Consider the following 21,977-nt stretch of genomic DNA (forward strand, 5'->3'; position numbering starts at 1 on the left):
ACATCTTCCATACATTTCTATTCCTTTCCCTTCTCCCTGCAGCACCACCAAGTCCCAAATCTAATCATTCTTATGATGTACTGTGGTACATGTAACCATGGACCACAAATGGATGAGTGTTCCTTCATCTAGATCAGCACTGGCAAGCATGCTTGGGCTGAAAGGGCAGGATAGCAATATGCCACTGTGCCCCCTCTGAAGTCCCTGCTATGCTCCAGATAGCCACCTTGCCCTGGCATGCTCCCCGCTCTTGCTTTCACTCTGTTCTTGCTCCTCTAATGGTCTGGATGTTTTCTGCCACCCTCCATGCTCGGAGGCCTGAAGTGCAGCAGTGGGAGGCAGTCAGCTCCCAGCGCTGGTCCCCAGCCCCATCCCGGCTCTGCAGCAGCAGCCAGATAGACCTGTCAGTCCAGAAGCAGAAGGCTTATGAGGGTTGCTTTCCAGCACACTTAGCAAGATGAAAATAATAGCTTCAAGGAAAATGCATCCATTTTCCTTTACAAATCCCTGGTGTGGAAATGTTTTAACTTTTAATGAAGTCCATCTGTGCAGAAGTGCTGGCTCTGAAGGACTCCCAGAGACAAGACACTGGCGTAGCCTGCCCCTTCCTCCTCTTGTTCTTTCACTGATATTAGGAAGCCCTGAGCAGTGCCTGGATACTCCTCAGCACCCAGTATCTTCCTTTGTTAGCATGAAAAGTACGATAGAAATGCTAATGAGCCTGTGCTTTCTAACACAGCACACTCACAAAGGATTACCTGGGAGGCTAGGAAAGGGGAGGACATGATCAAAAACATAAACCCCAAGAGTCAAGAGACAAACAAACATTTGAACTATTAAAAAACCAATAGGCTGTAAATGAGAGCAGGCACAAGCAGTCCTGAGAACTACATTAGTACTGCTGCTCAGTACTCAGCCATGCTTCCCGAGAAAGTGGCCAACTTCTTGGGTATTCACCGCAATAGGTCAATCATTATGAAACCACCATGCAGTGGCGGTGCAGCCGACACACTTAATTTCCACTGTAATTTAACATTAATTAATGTCTTCTCTAGTAAAGATGCAGGCACTTTCTGAAGACCCTACTGGAAGTCACTGATCCGTCTAATGACAACACTGTAGGACTATCACAAGAAGAAAAAACAGGGATTCTTTTATTCTGCATCCCAGACCTGAGCAAGTAAGATATTTTCATTTTTTTCCTTGCTTGTTAAAGAAATAAAATACTGTTCTTGGTTTGACTAACTTTTTGAAGTCATTAACTAATATAGTAACATACATATGATTTTTTTTTGTAGAACATTTGCTATCAGAAACTGTAAGCACAAATACCATCTAGGACCTAGTACGCATGGTGAATTTAATCTGATAATAATTTATGGGGTATCCTATCTTAAATATACAGCAGGGCTTTATCAGGATCACACAGGTTGGAGACTGACATTGTAAAGATTATGTGTAATAAAAAGGCTTGTTCCAAAAATTTATGTGTAAGAAAATGATGGTTAACAGCAAAGCATATGTCTACGAACATGCTTTCTTTGGTGAATGTCAGGATCCTCTCACATGTGCAGACCATCCAAGGCCCATGCCTAGCCCAAACAGGACAGACGAATCTTGCTGAGCAGCAAGCCAAGTGTAAAATTCAGTACACTACTCAGTCTTACAGGATTCACTTGCTAAATAAAGAGCATTCATTAGTAAGAAATCGGAACGTTGTAAGAGGAGGTTTTTCTACCTCTTGAAGCTCCTGTGCCTTTTTTCAGCCACACCTCTACAGAAAACAGAACATTGAGAGTCTGAGCATGTCACAGGAAGCAAAAGCATCCTACATACTGCAGCAGAACGGCTGGGTATCCACACAAACCTGTGCAACAACAGCCAACCTGGTAACTAGGATCCTTTCCCTCAGAGTGCAAAGTGACAATCTGGGATGAGTTTTAGTACAGCTTGCCTGAAAAATGAACTTGCAAGAATACAGGAAGTTTAAAATCATCCGTAATTACATTGTGAGAGTGAAATGAGTGATTCCACTGCACAGATACAACTTCATCTTCTGAATATGCTTAATTGGATACTTCAGTCTTCCCAAGACTCTTGAAATCCAAATTACGCTGCAAAGTAAAAAAGCAGTCCCCCAGAATAAGCAAAGAAAACAACGCCAGAAGCCACCCCTAGAAGCAAACACAGAGCATGTGAAGACTTAATCATTCTCATGTCCTCTTTCCATACTAACCAATGCATATAGAGCCTTAAGATTGTATTTTCTTTCTTCAAAACAGAGGAAGGAAAAAATGAAGATGAGATTTTATTATAACATAGTTGATTTACTACATGGAAATAAAATCTGGTTCTAACTTCCTAACAAACAATGGGTTGCACCAGCACAAGAATCATCTTTCTCTTCTTGAGAAAATCCGTAACTACATTTCCCAGGGGTTCCTGTTCAGTGGCTCTGGTTATAGAGTTTCATATGAAGCAGCACATTTTTTTTTCTTGCTGAAATTAACAGAAAGTGTACAGGGAATTTAGCCCTTGCTTCTCTCCAAGCTAACTCAAACACCTTTAACATAGAGAAAGAAAACTGGCAGGAGACTGTCCTGATGTAAAACCTAGTTACTCTGGTATGTTGAAAATACTTTTAAACTGGCAACATAGCATAACCATTAGAAAAATCACTTTACATGAGTTGCGGCTAATTTCCAGCAGGTTCCCAGTGTGAGCCATTAATACCCAGAGGCTCAATCATTGATGCATATAAGATGGATTAGGACAACTCCAAAAAGCTGTTCAGTTTTTAAAGATACACATTCCAAAGAAGAGGCCTAAGTATCAGCTCACCTATAGCTGAGCACCTTGCTCATCAGAGTATGACTGGTTTTATACCACCCCACCAAAGGTTAGTTTATACTAAGAGGATTAAGCACCCAATTAAAATAACTATGACACAAAGTTAAGGAGTTCAAGGGAGAAGGGAATTCCAATTCTGCCCATATTTCAGCATTTTACATAACACCATGTAAACAGCAAAAACAGATTTCCAGAAATGTGAGTCAAACCCAACGTGGATGAAAGATCTTGCCGTTTTTTGAGCAAAAGGCCACATCACACAAACCACAAAGTGTGATCAGGGCACTAAGACAGAGAACGCACTCCTTCACTGAAAGCCATGGAGCTTTTTGGGCAGGAGGAGAGTGACCCCTTGGGTGGAAGCTGCTCTTACCTCGAACGTAAAGGTTAGCTGGGGCAGAGTAGCGGGTTCCTGCGCTGTTGGTTGCAACACATTCATATTTGCCTTGGTCTGACTCCTCGCTGTTCTCTATTTGCAGAGCTCCTGTACACAAACAAGATGACACAGACAATTCAGGTTATGGCAAATCTGATAATCGAACAGCCAGCTTCAGAAAAGGAAGGCCATGCCCCACGCTTTTAAAGTATCTTCCTGGATAAATATATTGTGATGTTGTTCCCTGGACCCACAGGGTACCAGCATGCAGCCAAAAGGTACCCAGTCTGCTGTTAGAAGCTTGTGAAATTGATTGTTGTTATTTTTTTAATGTACAGGGAACCAGTTACTGATGTATTTCTAAACACCCCAACCACTTACATTCATTGCTTCAGTAAAGGAAAAAAACTTACATATACACACATATTAATTACAGCTTTGTATGGGACTCCTGTCTAATAAAAGAACTTTTAATAAGCCTTTAATCAAAACAGCCAAGCTCAAAGCACACTAGCTGTAGCTGTTTGTTTCTTATCTGATGCACACAAAGCCTAGCAAACGCTCAACAAATTGCAACCTTCCTGCAGAAACTGGCAGAGTCCCACCTCTCCCACCGCACCACCCCTCCTTCCAACAGACAACCCCTTTTGAGAAAACACTTCGCCTTTCGTCAGCTTTCTCCACGTCAGTGATCTCCTTGTCCTTTCAGATTTCATTATACATGATACAAAAAGATTAGAAACTCAGTCTGAGACATCAAAGATATACATCAAGGCAATACACCCATTTTGCCACACGGTGCCCGTGTGAAAGCCACCCTTCCTTTGTCCGGGCAGTGCCTGCTCCTCCAGCTTTGGGTCGGGAATAGTTGCTTAGCCCAGACTGCATGTTCCTTGGGACATGATCTGATCCCCTCCCTGAAGTGCCAGATGCATGAGGGGCACAGCTAAATAATTGCAATAATCGCCAGAGTACAGAGAATAGCAATTTACATGGGGAACCTGTGGAGTGCCTATGATGTGGAAGCGAGCACTGGACTGAGGTGGTTTCCTCTCATCTGCTCGGCATATTCCACTGGTGCCCAACACCACTTGGCTTGGGAGACTGGTCTTCCATCCAACTTCTTGCCTAGCACAGATGACTGCAAAACTGGTCACATCTAAACTCCCCTAACTGGGCCCCATATGCAGACTAAAAGATGGAGATGCAGAGAAAGAAAGAAGCAGGATGTATATGACAGCAAGCTGGCACTGCAGGAGCGAACGGCCGTTGGCTAGACACTGAAGCGGCTGGTGCTCAGCCTGCTTCCCCAAGGCAACGTGGGAATAATTTTTAAAGTGCCTCCAAGTGCTCAGATTCTGCTGGTTAGGATTGCCTGTAAGAAGGGAACTCTGCTCACAAACCATATACCAAACTAAAAGAAGACATTAACCCCTTTGCTTGTAAGGATTTGAACTCATTTCTGCCTGCCACGGTTCAAAACGACCACTGAGAGCGGCAGTGAGAATTGCTGGTGAAATTGCCTTCTCCCTTCTTGCTGGTTCAAGCTGCAGAGGTCAAATTCAGTTTTTCATATCATCAGAACAGAAGAAAAACTAATGTGAATCAACCACTGCCACCTACATTATTTAGAAGGATAAATTGAGACTGTAGCATAAGTCTATATGTCATGGGGAAAAATGAACTTCCCTGGGTTCTGCCATATAATAAAAATGATGTACAGAGCCCTCCCTATTGTTGCATTAGTGCTGGAAATGAGGCTTCAGCTAGACAGAGAAAGCTTATTTGCAGAAGTCTTTCCACCTACTAACAAAAGGAGCTGCCAGCTTTCCCTAGCCACGGCACTCTCTGGACACCCACAGGCCAAAGCCTACAGAGCACGGCTGCTTAGTTCAGGGAGAATGTTGAATTTCTACATGCTGTCTGGGAAAAACATCTTCAAGCAGACAGCAGCATGACAGGCAGCAGAGCAGGAGGAAGCTTCCTGGCATTGACAAGACACAGAGAATGAGAGAATTTAGAAATGGAAAAGACCTATTAGGTTATCTTGTGCATCCCTGGAGGCCAGGGCAGGATTGCTCCCTGTTGTAAATGTACTTGTGTTCTGTCCAATCCCATTTTGAATGTGCCGAGTGATAGGTGTTTCACCACTTCCTCAAGGAATTGATGCCACAGCCTAGTTATGCTCTCTGTCAGGAAGATTTTCCTGGAACTCACCATGTATTATCCCCTTCTTAATTTCTGCTCATTACTCTGTGGGCATGCATGTGCTGCAGAGTTCATTCTGAGTGTTTGTATGAGGCTTGGCTGGGAAAAGCTGTTTGCTGCAAAACATACCCAAACTTAAAAAAACCCAACCAAACAAAAAAGAGTGGATGTCACCTCCCTGAGGAAGAGCCTATCTCTGATTTAGCCTGTAGCCTCATCAGTTGGCTGGGCTGAAAGCAGAGCCAGCTTCAGGTGACAGGCAGTGGCATCTGCCTAGAAAAAAGTAAGATCCCTAGATACTTCTGCCATGAACACATACCTTTTTATATGCCCCTTTTAGCCATTTAATACATATTGGTATTTATACCCTTTATACTTGCGATCACCATGTCGCTTAAATGTCGGTTAGTCAAACTATTTTTTCTCTCTAGGGACCTCAACATCAGTGCTGGAGAGAGAAGGGGAAAACATAAGAGGATGAAGAAAATGAAGGCAGAGGGGAGTTTCAGATTACATGCTATTATTGCCTGTCAGTTCTGCAGTCAGCACGGACCGATTTCTAGAATCATACTATAAACATGTGACGTGTCAGCAACTGCCTACAACCTGCTCAGGGACACTGGGCAAGGGATTCTGGTTTTGTCTGGGTTGGCGTGACTATTCAAACTATGGCATGTCAGAAGCACGAGAGAACCCAGAAAGCAGAAGGAAGTTAACGTAAACCTCTCAACTGAACCAGAAAGAAATCAGTTACTGCAATAAATCATCATTAGACAAACATACAGATCCCGCAGTATAGCTGACAGCTAGCAGAAAGTGGAAGGATCATGGGAAACTGCTGGCAGTCAGCGGGACGACAGGGGTTTTCCTGAAGGGCAACCTACAGCTATGTGATGGATACAGGAAAGTGTAGGGTATCTCAGGGTACAGAGATTTATGAATAAAGTTAAGAAGCTCAGACATTGCTGGGATCAGAAAGCTGGAGCATCTGAAATGCATCTGAGCCTTGGGAAAAACTCCCTAAGTGTAAAATGCTCCAGGCCAGGATGACTAGTTCAGTTACCCCAGAGAAAGGCAAGAGCTTCATCTCTTGGAGGGTTCAAGTCTAGGCTGGACAGGACACAAGGAGCTATAGGAAAGGAAGCACTGAGTTCCGAGTAGCTCCTTTCCCTGAAGTTCATGGAAGCTGCATCCAAAGACCCTCAAAAGCGCAGTGAATTCTTTGCTTTGACAAGTGCAAAGGACCCAATTTCTATTCCTAGCCCTGTCAACATCTCATCTTATAATCTTCTGTGCCTTTGCAAACCAGGGCTAGGAAGGCTGATTTACTTTTATTCATTACTTTGGGATTTATGTTGTGCAAGTTGCTGAGTAAGGTCTTGTTCACACAGGATGTTACTGCAGACTTCTTATATGGACTCAAGTGCTCCTGTGCCAGGTGCCTTGTTCTCGTTTGCATGGCTGAGCCCTGATGTGCAATCAGATAGCACGGCTTCACTGGATGCATGAGGACTATCCACCATCAGGACATGCACATGTGTACAGAGAGGAGCAGCGAACAGCTTGTTTGGGAGCTCGTGGGGCTCTGCAGCGGTATGTGCGCATCAGAGCAAAACCTCTCCCTGCTGAGCACCACTCGACCTCTGCTGCCTCCTAAGTACCCTGAACCACAGCAGGGCTCCAGCAGAAGAGGGGCAGCCATTCTGCACCATGCTGCAATGTCATGTCAATCTTGCTTGCGGCTCAGATCTGTTCCTGATAACACATCTCAGCTTATCAGAGAGATGACAGCTCCTGAGAAAAACCCCCGGCTGCTCTCCAGTGCCAGGGAGAATGGTGACAAGGCAGAGCCTTCTAGGGCTGAGGGCAGGAGACGGCCCTGCTAACTGACAAGCACCCCTTATGGGTTCTTTACTCTGTGCTGGTATCTCCTTGCCAGTCCCTTCCCTCCTCTCCTAGCTTTTTCTTTTGCTCTTTAAACTCAGCAGCCCCGTTAGCAGCTCTCCAAGATACTTATCTATTCAAATATACTTGTGCTCAGGCAGAATCATTAGTTGCAGTGACAGTGGTTAAAAGAAGTATTTAAAAAGTGCACTGCACTGAGCATGGGGAAGGCAGATCCTGATAAGGGCCGCTTCTTGGCAGCGCTGGGTACTGCTGTGCCACGGAGGGCTTGTCACTCTCTCCTCTAGGTGACAAACCAAATGTAAAGAGCTCTGAGCTGCCATACAAATCGATCTCTCTGAAATTCTGCTCTGTAGCTCATCGGATGCTTGTGCTCTCTTCTCCCAGGCAGCACCGCACGGAGCTAAACACAGCAGCTCGTGGGGTGACACTCTTCCGAATCTATTCAGGTCAGAGCTCCATCCCCAGCAGTGGGAGCAGCTCCATTTCTCTAGCAGGGCGTTCACAACCTCAGCCCACCCGGCCCAGATGTGGGGACTGACCTTTTGCCCTGGCTATAAAATTAGACATGGAATGAAATGCTCCCATAAGTACCCAGGAGTCAGGGGAACCAGGCTGCAGTCACAGCACTCATTTAAGCAACGTACTTGCAATGCAGATGTTAATGAACTCAGCTACCTGACCAGGGCCCTTCCTCTCATGGAACAGCTAAATTTTGCCCACTCTGCACACTAGAGCACATGGCTGCCCTCCCTTCTCTTTCCTCCTGCCTCCCACTATCTTCCTCCACAGAAACACTGCCTGACTTTTCCTGAAGCAGTATTCTTAGTCACCCCTTCAGCCAGTGCTCAGGTGTCGGTCCCAATGCCCTTTCTGCTAAAAATCCCCTCCCAGAGAAGGAGAATCTTCCTAATAAAATCCGGGGAGCTGTGAAGCAGGGCCAGAGGCAAGCCCAGACCAAACAAGGACCCAAAAGTGTGAATATGGTGAAGAAAGAGACACCGTGAAGCCCTGACAACGAGGGGGCTGCTGCCCAAGATAACCAACACTCGCTGAGGGAGCTGTGAAAAACTGAAAGACACCAAAATCACGCACGAGTCACTAATAATGAAAATAAGCATTTCCCATATCGCTATTTTTTGTAATGTATAACAGCAGCACCTCCCAGCTGTTACAGAGGATTGCACCTAGCCTTCCCCAGCCATCAGCACTGCCAATTATGCAAAACAAGGTAACTACAAATGTATTTTCATTGTTAGTGTTCATTATGGTCATTATGCCTGAGAGGCCGGTGATTGGCATGCAAGGGGCCTGGTTCTGGATGGCAGCGCTGCTGAGAAATCACTCTCCTGTGCACCACGGGCAGCTGCTGATAGCACCAACTGCTGCCACTGAGCTGGACTTGGGCAGAGAGGGAGGAGAGGACACCCAACGTGCTCGGCAGCACGAGGTCTCCTCTTAGACAGAGGAGTTTCAGGATGCCCTGATCTCTCACCAGCAGGTACAGGAAATCTCAGGGGACTCTGCGTCAGAAGCACAACTACAGCACTGTCAAATGCACAGTAACGCCTCTGTGTGCTTCTAAAGGGACATGAGTCAATCTGAATCCTGACAGTAAGGAACATGGCATTACAAGCATTTCCAGGCACTACCCCACCCAACCTCCCCCGACACTGTCTGCTCTTGCAAGCATATCTTCTCATTTTAAAATTGTTTTCCTTTCGCTTTTTTTTTGTGACTGAAAAAGCTCAAGAAACAGGAAAAAAATCCTATCATATACAAAGTGCAATCAAATGTACAAATACATGCTCAAAAAGAGACAGCAAAATTCTTTTAGCTTCCTTTAATCTCTTTGGATAGCTTTACGCTCCAGCTCACAGGATAGCATCGAAATACTGGAGCTATATTTAAACCAGTTTGCTTGGGACTGAGAAAGGTTTAGCTACAGCTATACAGAAGTCGGTGCGGGTGTTTACCTGGCTTCTCAGAGAGACAGCTTCTGACACCCAAGTGAGCTGATCTAAAGTTAATTCAGACAGACCTCTGCTACGCTGACGTCTGCAGGGAAGAAATACTCTTATGTATAGGAACCTCAGATATTTCCTGTGGTGACAGAAAAGTAACAAATAAATCTGACTGGAGAGGGAAAATGCCTGAGATGATGATATTTCTTTACCTCCTCATCTGATCTAACGCCTGTTCAGTCCAGCACCCACCAGAAACAAAACAGTGCTCTACTCGCTCTTACAGCCTGGGGCAGGAAAACGCAGCCAGGTTTCACAAAAGGTTGAATGAGTTCAATTCCAGAGAAATGCTAGAAATTAACATCTTATATTCTACTTTAAAAATAAGAATGGGGCAGAACTTGCTTCAACATGGATTTGCTGATACTATCTGTGGGTCACCTTAAGAAGCTAGCTATTGCCTAATCTGATGGGCATCTGCCAGCTCCATGTCTTTCTGATGAACAAATAGGAACTTGAAGATTAAATTACTATCTGGACAGTCCCGGAGGGGTAAAGAATAAAGCTACAAACTGAGATTCTGAATTATAGATGGGAGCTCCTCCCATTTCAGGGAAGCCAGAGATGTCTTGGACAGAAAGGACCAAATGTGTGGGGATAAGGCCAAATGAGGTGTTTAGAGAGAAAAATCTCCTCCTGTTTGGAGGGGTGCATGGTAGAATTTCTCAGGTCGTTCTCTCACTAATCACATGCTGCTCCCTGCTCGAGGGTTCTCCGCAACTCCAGCACAAAGGCCTTGGATAATGCTCGAACATCCCAAGTACTCCAGACACACAACTCCTACCGACACAGTCACAGCAGCAATTAAATCAACCCAAAACCTCCCCTTCCTCCCCCAAACATTATTACCAAAAGGGTTCATTAAGAGTCATTAGTTCACCCTTCCTTTCAGACCAAATTAATGGATTCCAAAGCATCAAACTTACCTTAATGAGGAACAAGAGTGCAGCTGGGTATAGAACATGGCAGAACAGTCACTTCTACATGGACACAACCTCACCATCATAAAAGCACTTTCATCTAATCTGTTGTTATCTTTAGAAATTCAGTGACCTCCGTTTTAAATAAGAGGCATTAGGCTGACAGAAATCCTCTGGGAAAAGCCAGAGAGCAGCACGTGGCTTCTGTTTGCTCTCACAGAAATGTCATCTTTGACATTCAAACAGGACACATATATTTTAAATAATGTCAAGAACATTCTTAAAATACCTCATCAGGACTCAAACGGGAGTGGGAAGGGGAGTGGGGGTGCAGGGAACTCATGTTTTATGAGATGGATGGTTCTTTTCATAGAGATGCGTTCGGTTCCCAGGCAGGACGTATGGAGCATCCACGCGGTTCTGGTGCTGAGTCAACTAATGTCATCAGACAAGGCGGGTGTGCAGCGAGCGCGCGGGGAGGCCCCGGGATGGCTGCATGCTCGGCATGCACGGCTGGGAGCTCAGAGCGCTCGGCTAGTTAGCATTCAATCTGTCATTTCATTTTAGGATTTGCAGTAGAAATAGGAGATGAAGAAATAGTTTAAGGAGCTTGTAACATCACAGCTGTCAATCTCCAGCGTTCCAAAGGGAGGAATGACAGATATATAAGCCCATTCATATCAAAATAAGGTTTGCAATCTTTTTTCCCTGACCCAGATTTGCTACAGAGGCAACTTAATGCAAATACACATCAAAAGGCAATTCACATTTACTCTAAAATCACTTAACGGGAGCTGAAAACATTAACCCCCAGCAACAGAACCAGTTCAAGAGAGTCAGATTATTAACTTCCAGCAGTGATTCAGGGAAAAGGGGGAGGAAAGAGGAGAAGGGGGAAAACTGAACAAATGAGGTCATGTTGATTTGTAGGTGGTAGTCATTCTGTCAAGAAACCGAGGGGTCAGTCAACAGGGGTAACCAAAATCACAAGAGAATTCAGAAGGGCCTTAGCATGTTACGCTGATTAACACGCTGAAGTTAATCTGAAGGGACAGCTTTGAGTGTTTAGGCTAGAAAAGACAACACGCCGATTGGTAAGTCATTACTGGTGCATGCAGGCTGTAAAAACTAGCCAGGGACTCCGCACACTGGGCTGTCAAACCAGGGGTGGGTTTAATTAATAATGAAGGCTTAAAGCAGCCAGATGTGCTTCTGATTCATCTATTTAAAAAAAATCTTTGTGCTGCAAAGCAACATCAGCATGTCCGGTTCAGAAAGTGGGGTCTGGGGCAGTGGTTCTCCACTCTGCCGCCACGTTAGAGGGTTAGCACACTTGAAAGGCAAACATGAGGTACGCAAAGGTGTTCCTTATCCCAGAGCCAGATTTGCTCAAACTTTCAAGAATTTATCTCCTCCTGATTAGAGTTTCATGCCTGTCAGCAGCAGCAGAGAAGAATTTGACTGTTCTCTTGTGAAAAGGTTACCTCCTTACACTTACACCAAAGCAATCCATCTAAAACCCCCCAGACACAAAACCTCAGAGGCCACAACTGCGCGGGAAGTCCAGAGACTTGCAGGAGCTGCAGGAGACGTCAACCCTCCCGTGGCGGAGGCCAGGGGCCGTTTTCCAGTTTGCAAACTTTCCGTTGAATAACCCCCTTTCAACAGTGCAAAATCGCAATGGATGAGTCTACAAGAAATCACGCTAAAAACCAACCAAAATAAACACACTAGTGGGAGAGTGCAGATGAGCAAGAGCGCTGGCAGAGTTAGGGCTGAGAGTAAAAGCTGGAGATGAGAAACACCGGAGGAGAAGGGACAAGGCAGACAGGAGATGGAGTGACGTGACAACTGGAGGCACATTTCAGCATTCTTACCTCTGATCGGTGTACCACCTGGTGAGGTAATTTGAATGCAAATAAGATTAGAGAGAAGCATTAGTACAAAGAGGAAAGGAAGAAAATTATAACTAAAAAGCAGAAAGTTTTTTAAAGCTAGAATTTGTATTAGCGCGACAGGAATAAACAAAAAGAAACTGATGTGCAATAAAAGTCAGAGTGACACTCTCAGGAGGTTAGTAAAGCTCATTGCTTCCAGGAGTGCAGCATCCAGCCCTGCACCTTGCCATTAAAGCCACCACCCTCATGAACGGGGGCCGAACTAAGCTGCCGAGGTGGCACTGCTGGCTGGCCTCACCACTTGCATTCACCCACACCACTGTTCAAGCAGTTGAGATGGAGGACACGTTGGGAATATGGTGCAGTGCCCCGTCATTCCTCAGACAGAACAAGGAGGGGGTGTCCTGGGGGCTGTGTGACTGTGAGTGTGCTGGGCAGGAGGGGTGGAAAGCGCATGGTTGCGGGCGCTAGGTGCAATTTTGCTTTGGGGTTAGAATGACCAGTGGGACAAAATCTGCTTGCTTAAAGACATTAAACTAAGGGGAGAGTGTACCAAATCAGTTTTGAGCCATTCTCCGCATTCACATAACCCTTGCATCAGGTTCCCTCCGGCAAAGAAATTGGTGTCATGCAGAACTAACTTTACATACAGAAATATTTCAATACGAAGTAGTTTCTGGTAATGTAACACTGGCATGCTAGCCAGACCTCTGTCGTTCCTGCCTAATTTGGATGTTAGCTGGAGAAAGGAATCCCTACCCTCTTTATAAGGCACTCGAGATAATTTTACATGCTATAATGAAGAGTATCTTATAAGGAGGGCTTCTCTGGGAGTGAGGTTAAGTTATCCTGTGGCAACGATCTATAAAGGTTTGTTTTATGAGGTCAATGTGTTTATCAAGTGGAGGATCCACTGGTCAGTGTCTTGAGTTCAGCGTACAATCAGTAACGAAGCATGATTGAAGGGGGAGAGATGCTCCAGCTGGGCAAATTGGCAGGGAACCCTTCTAATCCCCACTTTTGTCCCCTTGGTCTTATTTTGCACATATGAAGGCTGTTAGTATAAGGGAGAGATTCATGCAGATCGAATCTGTAGGCAGTTCATGGTATGTGTTGGTTTTATGCAGATTTGTAGGATCTGAATACCAAGCACTTACCAAAGAAAACTGAGGAGTTTAAACAGACAGAAAAACAGGGTTAAACAGGACACAGTGTGTCAAATCATGTTCAGTGTATTGATTAATAAATACCAGTATGCATACAAGAGTGTCGTGTATCTCAGATTTACAGCTCATTCCATTATCCACAACAATGATCACCCAATGGGAAAGAAAGACAGAAAAGAATTTCTGTAAATACAAAGAAGGCATATTTTAAGCATGTTTAACTTGCCTCTTAAAAAGTAATTACAATATTTATACTTTTTGTTTTTCTTTCCTAACTACCCTTCCTTTAGGCAGAGTCCTTTCTCTAAGCAGGAACAGCAATTCAAACTACTCATTTTAGCATTTTCCTCTGCCAAGATGACATTACCCCATTTTTACTTCATGTCTGGTTATATTTTCTGACGCTTTCTATCCACAGATGACTGAAGCATCAGGAAAGATCTTGCAGTGACTGAAGTTGTGGGTAATCTCTCTCTTGCAATAATAAATCTGTCGCTTATTTATCTTTCATAGTAACTACCGCTACCCTTAACAGAACAGTTATACCCAGAGATACTCGCATGGAAACACACAGCCACGGAAAACAGGGTTATTTCTTTTTGCCTATTTGGAAAGTTTGCCAAGTGATATTTTTGTTCTAGGTCTAGGGCCTCCCCCCTCCCGTCCCGCCCCGCGCCTCCCGATTCTCAGAGTTAAGAAAAGCATCACCACAGTGTGTCACTTCCCACGGGAACGGTGCAATGACTTTGAGCACAAGCCCAAGGGGCAGAAAACAGGACTTCCTTCCCTCTCATCTGGCTGAAATAGGGTTTGTTGTTCTGCCCCGAACTGAAAAGATTTGCAGCAAATCTTTAAACCTACTCTCTGTAGAGGCTAAATCGTTTCTCTAATACTCAATTGTCTACACAGAGCTTTAGGAGCAATACTTGAAGCAGATTCCCTAAAACTTAAGCGTGACCAGCTCATTTTTTCCTGCGTTAAATCCCAATCCTCCTGGCCTCCAAATGTAAGCCAACACTTGTGGGAGCAGCATAGGGGCTTACTGTATTTAGCGCAGTGTTTGTTCTGGGTCTCTCTCACCTTTGCAAAGTTAAGACATTCACTCTTCATTCAGAGGACATCATCACGGAGACTGCACAAAGGCTTTTCTGTTGGACCCCAAATTTCCTCATCCAGAAGGAATAAAAGTTCCCATTCACCCTTCACATCATATGACAATGCGTCTCTGGCTGTTGTCCTTTCAGGGTGTCCCTCAAAGGGACCAAATCGCAGCATACAGGCCACAGAGTGCCAACACAAGAGAGTCCATCAAGCGACGGAGGTGCCATCACTCAAATGGTTACTGAGGCCAACTTGTGCCCTGTGATCACCAGGCTGCTTTACACAAAGGGCACCCCAAGATCAAACTTTAAACTCAGTTCCTTGTGTTTGAAAGGTTTGAAACACTCGTAAGGAAGGAGAGATTATTTCCCCTTCGTGATAACAGACACTGAGTAACACCCTGTACATTCACTTCAGTCAGGAATGAATGCTGACCCTGACATCCCCTGTGTACTGGAAGCGCACAGCCAGGCGCCCAAAGCAAGACAAAACAAAGGATGATACACTGGAGAGCCCCATGGGATTATTTGCATCAGTATTTCCCAGTGTGGAGGAGAGGCTCTGTTGGAGAAGGGACTTAATTCACCCCAAACTTATCAACATACCACCTCCTTGTAGGAATCTAAACCACCAAAAAATCACTCCAAAGCAGCATCAAACAGAGAAACCAAGGCTCTTGCTGGCTGCAACTGGGCACTAGGGCAACACAACACTGAATCCCAGAGAACTCCGACAGTGCTTTCGGCTACTTCCTAACATAGTTTTAGGGGAAACTATTTTCAGAAGTGAAAGTACTACAGAAAAGACTGGCTATTCGCCACCAGTTGCAACAGGGAGTCTGTGTGGATCCCATCCCTGCTGTGTGCACCTCACACAGCAAGATCCAGATGTGCAGTATAGGTTCTTCCAGGACATAAAACTTCAGCTGTCAACTGGTTGGCCATTGGTTCAACCCTCATTCAGTCAGTCCTTTCTGAGAAAGAATCCATCCTTGTGTGGGTTTCCTGATCCTTTTGGATAATACTCCCCAATCCCCATTCTTTTGGGCTGTCCCTACACACCGTGTCCCAAGTCGACGCCCATCTGACGTCTGGACTCAAAGCTGTTTTTTGCCAGGAGCTGAATGTCTTCTGCTGGGTACTGACTGCCGGCTATTACCAGTGAAGCAGAAGATGGCCATCACTGCATTTCACTGGGACAGGCACCACCTCTTTTTGCAAGTTTGTCCTGTATATGTTGGGTATTCCTTTTGTTTCTAAATAAGTAGTGCTTCTACCTATGGGATCAAGACAAAAATGAAAACGCTTGCTGGTAACTCTGAGAGCATAAACGCAGCAAGATGATGTGGTGAGCCGGCTCCCACTGCTTCTTTGTTAGAGGCACCTACACTTTTCCACAGAGTGACTGAAGTCACCTGCAGAGCCCTCTCTGATACTCTACTTGCAGATAATTGCCTGAAAGCCACACTAGGGTCTAGGTCATGGTTCCATAACTCAGTTAATTGATGGTGATTAAAAGAGAATGATACTTGTGTAAGACTAAGTTCTTCACTAGATGAGAGATGGCAATGCTCCCTGAATTTCTGGAGTTTCCTTACATGGCAAAGATATCTGTATGTTAACATTCAGAATAATTATTTATTCTAATTTGACATTTTGTTCATAAGTTTTCTGAAGAGCAGGGTGGAAAAGCAATTCTTCAATTATGAAACTCACTGGAAGCATTCAAGAGATTATGAATACCATCAGAGTTGCTTTGAAGTCTTCAGGAGCTTGCAATCCAAGAATCTTTATAGAAGAACTGTGAAACATCAGTACGATCTGATCTATATTGAGAGAGTTTCCGCTACATCATCAACTAATTTTAAAACATGGTTAGAGGTATAGCACTGACCCTTGCTGCCAGAACTCATATGTACATCCCCTGCAATACTACAATGTCTGGACAGTTTTAAAATCAGTTCAGCCAAACAGGTTTTAAACAAATTAGCATGCTGGGGACGTTTCCCAGCCCAGAACTGGCCTTAGATCCCATGTCAATGACTGAGAGGCAATGATTGAAGCTATGCGCCCTGGGGGCGAACAGGGAGTTGTCCTGAGTCACTGCATTTGCAGAAAAGCAGCCTCTCCACAAGAGGTGGGAAGTATTAGCAAGATGAGCAAGGGAGAATTTTGCTACAACCAGCATGAGTCAGAGACCTTGCTTTTGCCTTGATCTGTGATAATGGTGATGAAAACCTGTATTTATTTGTGTTCTCATCTCTAGAGCAATTAGCCCAACATGTACTGGCAAAACTACCCAAGAGCTGGACTTAAAAAAGAATTAAGCATTACTCAGGAGGAAAGATCTATGTATTGGGGAGAAAGGGGAAAAACCAGTCCTCTAAATGTAGAGAGTTATGCTAACTGTCAAAAGGTTTAATGAGAAAAATGCATATACACACATATAGATGTAACTAGTAAACGAGGGACGGTAGGATACAGGGCGGATTTATAAACTGTGTATTTGCTCCTGACAAAGACACCAGTCCTCTGGGATTAAAAGAACCTAAGACGATGGCTTGGTTGTCTTAAACCACCAACTTTCTAGTTCCTGGACAGAAGATTAACAGACCTCTAGAAACTGATGTTCAGAGCCCCCTTGGGCACACGATCTGAATGCATGCAAGTTCAAAGACCTGCCTGAAGCCCCCAGAGCACTGCCAGCCCATATAACTGTGTCAGAAGAGAGCACCTTTCCCAAGCATGCTGCTTCTTTACCTCTAGCTATTTATTCCACACTAGGAGCCTGAAGAAATTAAATCATCCCTCAACCCCCTCTCTAAGTCAGACTCCAAAGCTGCTTTGACCTTTATGACCTATATTTAGTACATCTGAATAACAATATATTATGTACTCGTTGAAGGTCGGACACTATATATGCAATATCGGGCTCACACCATGCTGTAGCTATTTTAACTATATTACATCTGTCTAGGTTTTATTGGGTTTTAATTAAATGAAATTAAATGAGCGTATATTTAGATTCAGATAGTATAAACTGACATTCATGCAGATATGCCAGGTTGGTTGTAAGATATGATCTTAATGGAGCAGAGACTTTGCAAACTATTAAACTCTGCCATATAATGAGGTATCCATTTAAATACTCTTTTCTTTGAAAAACAACTCTCTCCCACTATGGTATAGTGCTGGAGAGCTCAATTAGCACCTTGCAGAATGGATCAGAGATTGCCCAACCCATCACATTGCTCACACAGGGTGACTGCAGTCAGGTAAGTGAGACTCAGGCACTCCAAAGTGCAGGCCCTACTTTACATCAACTACAAGTATAGGAAAAAGCTACAAATGCAGGCAGGGGTTGAATCTCTGGCCCATGAGAAGCGGTAAACTTCTTGCTCTCCACTCATGCCAGGGTGGGGCAGAGCCTTGGTGAATCTTGGCATCGTATCACCAGGTCCCTGAAAATAAACCTTCACTCATATTTGGAAGTCTCTTGCATTGAACTGTGGAAACCTCCCTTACTACATTAGAGAGCTAATCAATTTCTTTCGTGAGTCTGAGGATGTGTGCTGCTCATTGATTTCTAAAAGGTTCCCTTGACACCTCCCTTGGTAATTACTGTCTTCAGCAAGCAGCCAGCTCTAGAGTTTGAATCCCAGGTGAAATATTCAATTGAGACGTTGCTCAAGAACAACGAATAGGAAGCAAAACTTGTACACAGTGACAGGGTTTACTAGTTTGTTTTTAAACTTTCTATCTCACTAAACTTGTGAAGCAGCTGGTAGAGAGGCAGCCAAGTGCCTGCGAAAAGGAGGCTGGAGAACGTACAGCAAGTGCATCAGGAGCTGCCTTGCTGCTCATTTATGGTAATTTCTGATGCTGATTTAGTCAGCTATGAAGTGAAACACACCCATGTACACTTTCCTATTGCTGTTTCCTAAAGCTTCTCAGAATAATTAACAAGTGTGATATTTTCTTTCAGCACAAACAGATCAAGATTAAACCATGTTGTGGGGGAGATAAGCTAAAGGTCACTGGGAAATTTCATAAGCTATAAATGCATTAGTATAATTAGCGCTCACTAGTACATCAAGGTGGGATCAGGACTGTCAGGCTGGGTTCTATTTTTGATGAGAGTGATGTCTCATTACCCGCTCCCCCAAGTACAAGCCTACTTCTTATCATCCCAGCGTCATCAGATTTATGCAGAGGGCTCCTGCTATGGGGAAATGTGTCAAGACGTTCACCTTGCTAGGAGGAAGATAGTGTTGCCCTGGCAGCAGCACTTACAACGTACGGCTTTTGAGCGCCCAGAGATACATCGTGGCCAGGCAAGGCAGTCTGCCTCTTATTTAAGCATGAGACCTTTCTAGACCAAAGTTGTTCCAGCTCTGTTCCCTTCTGTACTTCCTGTAGGGTACTGTGGGCTTTTTTTCCCCCAGACTAAGGCTGCTGTGTAGTGCTGCTGTGCATTGTCAAACAGCCACTGCAACTCATGCTGGGGAGCTGCACTTCATCAGTGAATAAAGCAACATTTTATTTTCCTTAATTCTCTAATAGGCCTTACAGTCCTGGGAGACCAAACAGTGTGGCAGAAAAACAAGAGTTCCTCGCTAAAATGAGTGCATTCTTAGCCACCCACAAGAACTAACCGTCTATATTTCAAAACCTTTTGAAATTTTGTTTGCTTATCAAACAAAAAAATCAAAAAGAAATGGTGTATTTCAAAACTGTGTCCATCTTCCTTTGAAATCCATAGAATTACTGCTTCTTGGATTTTTCTTTATTCTTGTGGTGTCACACAGCAAGAATGATAAGATCTCAACAGAAAGCAGAGCACTGTCTTGCAGAGTCTATGTAAGGAGTGAAGTAGTATGTGACCACTGTTTGTAAAATCTCAACCAGTATCTCACTGTCCTGATTTGCACTGTGCTCCTATTAAGAGTATCTGAGACCTGGTGAGTTGGTAGTGAAATGTCTGAGCCTACCAAGGATTTGGGGCAATGTCAAGACTGTCTACCGAAGAAGGAATCCAAAAGGCATGTCTACTCTAACATCTCTTTTTAACAAGCCACGATACCCTGACAGAGAGGATCAGCTCCAAAAACTGTTTTTATATTGTAAAAGAAACAAGCTCAAATCAAATTGACATTTGGGTTTAGAATTGCATTTCAGCATTTCAGGGAAAAATAACAGCAGCAAGTAAAGAGAAAAGGGAGGAAGAGTGAGGCAGTAGGGAAGGCTTACTTGCTTCGCTACCTTACCCGAGCGGAGCTGCTTGATTCTCCCATTGCTAGTTGCAGTGTCGACAGGCAGGAAGTCCTTGAACCAGGAGATTTCAGGATCAGGGTTACCGCTGGCAGCACAGAGCATTGTGGCTGTGCGGGCCTTTTCCACCACCTTCAGCTGCGGGCCCATGTCAATGGTCGGGAAGCCGGCTGGGAGGTGGTCTTCTGCAAGAAGAAAAAATACACAAGGTTAAAGAGAAATGTTCGGGCGCAGCGATAGGATACAGTTGTGGTGACAGCAGTGCCATGGAACAGCATCTGTGCCTCTGCTGGAAAACAGCAGCCTGACTTCCCTACTGAGAAGGTTTCAAGCCCTTAAAGCACATTAGGCTCTATAATGAGCATTCATTACACCAATAGAAGCTTCCACTAAATTTAACTCAGTTTAAATCAATTGCCTTGGGAAACGTCCATAATTTTCATTGATACGTAAGCTCCATCTATTGTTGTTAATAATTCAGTAAAAGCAGGTATTTGGCTTTTTGTGGGAGGACTGAGTTGAAGATAACAGACAAACACAAAGCCAAATAGTTTGAGGCATCTTGAAAAAAAACAGTTAAACAATAAAACCCCTTAGAATGGTCCAGAGAGGCCCATTTTCTCTTTTTTTGACTAGGAACATTCTGTCACACTGGTAGGATAGACTGTAAATCTCTTCCTCATGCCCCCAAATCTGATTCAGAAGGCTTTTAGAAACTAATGAATGTAAAGCTAATGAGCCACACTCTGCTCATGAGCCGCCTCGCCAGATTGTGCTGTGGCAAGCTCCTGGTGCATTTTCTGAGCTACAGAGAGCAACAGAGGTGTGCGAGAAATGGCCAGTGCACGCTCTGGCATGTCTTACTGAAATACTATAAAACAAAGCACCCCCATAACTGCTAAAACCATTCATACAGCAGGTACGAAAAGAGTTAATTAGGTTTGCTGCTGCAGAGCACGCTCAGGTAGGCTGGGTGGAATACATTAGGCAGCCTTCACTGATAAGCCAAGGCATGCTCCAACATCATCATTCAATAGCAGCTGCAGAACAGAGCTCATTTACTCATTCTGTGGCAAGATGTACTGTACTCTGCTAAGCCTGAACTGCAATCAAAAGGACATACTTTTGCAGAAAAAAAGAACTTGAAGAACATTAAGAAGCTTTCAAAGCACCAGAAACTCAATTATTTTCAGTATGTTTCTTTTTTCCCCTGTTTTAAGGGAACTTAAGCAAACCTCCTTCTTTGGCAAATTCAATTCTGCAAGACTCCCAGCTCACTGCAGTGTTTAAACAAACAAGACCTCAGCATCTTCCCAAGACCCAGAGGAGTCTAAACTTGCTGCAATCTGATTTTTCCTGCTATCATCACACATCTGGAAGCGTACTCCTCACTCCTGACAGCAAGGTACAAACAGTAGGCCACCTCAGGTGCTTCCTTCTACCTGTACTGCCACACCTGCAGCACAAACACAGCCTGTGGTGGCTAATCTTACATATTTCTCCCTAAGATCTCAGGAGAATTCCCAAGACCCTTGACTTGTTTGCAAATCAAGACTCGGTAGCACAAGGCAACATCTGCTGTAAACAAAACAATGCCTTGGAATATTGTTTTTCTGTTTAGATGAGAGTGGCTATGAAGCACCCAAGGTTTTCTAAAGGAAAAAACGGTTCCTGATGCTTATTAAAAGCACAAACCATATTTTGTCTCCCAGACCAGCCTCCCTAGAAACCTCTCTCATCACGAGCAAACATAAATGTAATTTTTTTTTTAAATGAAAGGTACCACGAAAACTAGTTCTTTTTTTAATTTGTTATCCATTGATTTTCAAAGACAAAAGGTACATAGAGCTTAACTGGAATGACACCAGAGCTAGCATTCAATAACAAGCAACAGAAGCACTCAATAGTGAGCAACCACAATGTGTACTCCTACATGGCTGAAAAGAAACGAAGGGTACACACAGAAGTACGGCATGGTATAGATTGAAAAGCAAAGGAAGATACATAGGAAAAGCAGTAAATGATGACATTCCCTTGGATCAAGGCCAAGTTTGCCTAAAGTGCAGCACCTTGCTATTTACAATATTGAAAGCAGATGTTTACTCTGGGGAGGCTGAAACCCTGAAGTGATCTAATCTAATCACCGTGATTACCATTGACAATCTTTTCTGGTTTGTTCAAGATTTTACAAAGAATGCACTGAGCTAAGTATCACCCAGTGAACTTTGTCCAAAGTCTGTGTGAAGGCTTAGCACATAG

At 44.2% G+C, this 21,977-nt stretch overlaps 1 protein-coding gene across 1 annotated transcript in view; it reads right to left on the reverse strand.

Annotated features, from left to right (window-relative positions):
- PTPRF (protein tyrosine phosphatase, receptor type, F) overlaps nt 1–19,910 on the reverse strand; it is a gene marked incomplete at both ends in the record, with an annotated part of 104,396 nt that extends 84,486 nt beyond the window's left edge. The window contains 4 exons of the mRNA XM_009582504.1: nt 3,224–3,334; nt 12,161–12,178; nt 13,894–13,902; nt 19,715–19,910. Coding sequence (XP_009580799.1) covers nt 3,224–3,334; nt 12,161–12,178; nt 13,894–13,902; nt 19,715–19,910 — 334 coding nt within the window. The remainder of the gene's footprint in view (nt 1–3,223; nt 3,335–12,160; nt 12,179–13,893; nt 13,903–19,714) is intronic.
- Between the last annotated feature and the right edge of the window lie 2,067 nt (nt 19,911–21,977).

This window comes from Fulmarus glacialis, unplaced genomic scaffold, assembly GCF_000690835.1.
Source record: "Fulmarus glacialis isolate BGI_N327 unplaced genomic scaffold, ASM69083v1 scaffold22707, whole genome shotgun sequence".
Taxonomy (NCBI): domain Eukaryota; kingdom Metazoa; phylum Chordata; class Aves; order Procellariiformes; family Procellariidae; genus Fulmarus; species Fulmarus glacialis.